At 48.2% G+C, this 2559-nt stretch overlaps 1 protein-coding gene across 2 annotated transcripts; it reads right to left on the bottom strand.

Annotated features, from left to right (window-relative positions):
- Positions 1-445: 445 nt before the first annotated feature.
- LOC112609657 (C-C motif chemokine 4-like) lies at positions 446-2240 on the bottom strand. Of its 2 annotated transcripts, none has more exons than XM_025362629.1 (3): positions 2086-2240; positions 1415-1529; positions 446-822 (listed from the first exon to the last, which is right to left on the bottom strand). In XM_025362629.1, the coding sequence occupies exons 1-3, from the start codon at positions 2159-2161 to the stop codon at positions 735-737; spliced, it is 279 nt and encodes a 92-aa protein (XP_025218414.1). In that variant the 5' UTR covers positions 2162-2240; the 3' UTR covers positions 446-734. The 2 variants fall into 2 exon arrangements, with proteins under 2 accessions (XP_025218414.1, XP_025218415.1); XM_025362630.1 differs by having other exon boundaries at positions 462-807.
- Positions 2241-2559: the final 319 nt, after the last annotated feature.

Genomic DNA, 2559 nt, shown 5'->3' with positions numbered 1-2559 from the left:
GCAAGATGACTTTCCCAATGTTATGCTGGTAATAAGATGATGAAGGCACTTTTCTCACTCTTCTTCCCGCTTTGCTGTGCTTCTTCCCCTGTTTACAACTTCCCCTCAAGATGTTGAAATGATAACCTCCTTTTTTAGGGCATTCTTTCATGACACTCCCCAAGTCGACCTACGAGCCTCAACAAGTCACTTCACCTCTCTGTGCCTCTGTTTCCTTAACTGTGAAACTGGGGACAACAGTCCCTACTTCATAAGGGTGTTAAAACCCTTGTTGAAAGTACGCAGTGAGATGTATGAAGAGTGCTCAGCCCAGAGCTCATATTAAGGATGCAGAAATTGCTCATTCTTACTCCTTTTGGAAACTGTAGTTTGCCCCTCCGATAGTACCAGGCAATTCCTTTTACCCCCAAATCAAATTAAAATCACAAAGAAACTGTCTGCATTTTATTTTAAAGTTTTATTATGAAAACACATGGAATTAACGGTGTTATCCATGTATTTGCAGCAGCAGAGAAACAGTGACGGTGGACCATCTCCATAGGAGACACTTTGGCTAAACAAATATAAATAATGGAAATAACACCTAATACAATAACACAACACATAAAAAAGATTAAATTAAGAGAAGGGACAGGAACTGTGGAGAGGAGTCCTGAGTATGGAGGAGATGCCTCTCATGGAGAAGCATCCAGGTTCAGGTGACCTTCCCTGAAGACTTCCTGTCTCTGAGCAGCTCAGTTCAGTTCCAGGTCATACACATACTCCTGGACCCAGGTCTCACTGGGGTCAGCGCAGACTTGCTTCCCTCTTTTGGTTTGGAATCTGTAGAACAAGGAGCAGACAGATGAGAATCCCATGAGACCTTTGAGGTCATCTGGCTTTTTCCCTTGCCTGGGGTCGGTATCTTCCTCTGCCTGACCATGGTCCATGTGGGCAGCTCTGGTGCATGGGATCCTTCCCGGGGCAGCACTGGAACCAGACTCCCTGTAACTTCCACCCACTGGAGTTAGCTGTGGGCCCCAGGGGTTTCCCAGATTAGGAACCAGTGGGCATTACAACCAATATGAATAGATCTCCCCATTCCCTGCCAGCCTGGCAGTGACTTTTCCACATGTCTTTCTAGCACGGTTTGAGAAATCAGTCCCTATCTCATGTGACCTGTCCAACTTCCCCTGCTTTCCTGTCCTCTGGATAACTTCCTCCCCAGGAATCCCCTTCTGTCTCGGCTCCTGCTCAGCTGCCTTCAGCACTTGAAAAATGAGTTCATGACCTGTGTCCTCACTGCTCTCAGGGAAGGCTTCAGCCCTGAGAGCTGCCTCCCCACTGCTCAATCACCCCCTCCCCAAAACAGGCCCCCTTTTAAAATCCAGCCCTCACCCTTGCCTCCCAGAGGAGCCCAGGGGTTGATACTCACACCACAGCTGGCTGGGAGCAGAGGCTGCTGGTCTCGTAGTAATCTACCACAAAGTTGCGATGAAGCTTCCTCGCCGTGTAAGAAAAGCAGCAGGAGGTGGGAGGGTCTGAGCCCACTGAAAGGAAAGGCCAGGGTGAGATCAACACTGCACATAGGAGCTGTTTATTTTGGCTTCTAGTTTTGTGTCTTCTTTGAGCATCCCTGTGTAGCTACTGGAACCACAAATACGGTCCCTTGTATCCATTCCCACCTCACCTGAGCGGGAGTCTTATTCTGAATACTGGATCTTCAGACAAGAACAAGAAAGAAATCTAGAAGACTGGAACTGGATTCAGTCTCAGAACACATCGCATCCCCTTCATGTGACAGATGGGAAAACCAAAGCACAGAGAGGGACAGGGGCTTGCTTGAACAAGTAATTAGAGGCAGAGCCAATTCAACAGTCTGACTTCCAGCCCATCTTTTTCCTCTGCTAGTTGCTAATTCTTGAGAAAATACGAATTTGAATGTTATTGAATACTAGACTCTACATTTAGCGCAGACTTCGTGGCAATCTTCCTAGCTGCCTTTCATCCCATCCCCAGATCCCACTGTTTGACCAGCCACGACTAGAATAAAAGACTCTGCCTGCACCTTGGCTCTGGAAACAGCAGCTGCGAAAGTAGACTTACTTGGTGCTGAGAGTGCTGGAGAGCAGAAGGCAGCTGCTAGCACGAGGAGAGACAGGACAGTCACGCACAGCTTCATGGTGTTGGTGGAAGAGAGGTTTTCTCAGAGGTGAGGCTACAGAACTCAGAAGCTTCAGAACCCAGCTGTGTCCTGTGCTGATACTGAGTTGGGAACCTCTCTTTATAGAGACTCTGAGGCCTGGGACAAATGTGGGGGCTCAGCAGAGCGAGTGGAATTTCCATGGTAGAGATGATGTCGTGGCTCCTGAAGCTAGCTGAGTGAGGAATTCCTCTCAGCTTCTCTTCCCCAGGGCGATGTCATCATAGAGGAAAGATGAGGGAACTGCAGGCTAGAAGAAAAGGGAAGTGGTACCACCAAAGGAAGTGACCGAGACCTGGGGGGAGAGTTGCAAACCACAGAGGAAAGATGAAATGTTCACACCTGCTATAAGTGACTTGTAGACAACAACTGTGCTG

The sequence above is a fragment of the Theropithecus gelada genome, chromosome 16 (assembly GCF_003255815.1).
Source record: "Theropithecus gelada isolate Dixy chromosome 16, Tgel_1.0, whole genome shotgun sequence".
In the NCBI taxonomy this organism is placed as follows: domain Eukaryota; kingdom Metazoa; phylum Chordata; class Mammalia; order Primates; family Cercopithecidae; genus Theropithecus; species Theropithecus gelada.
This window is presented reverse-complemented; position numbering and strand designations above follow the sequence as displayed.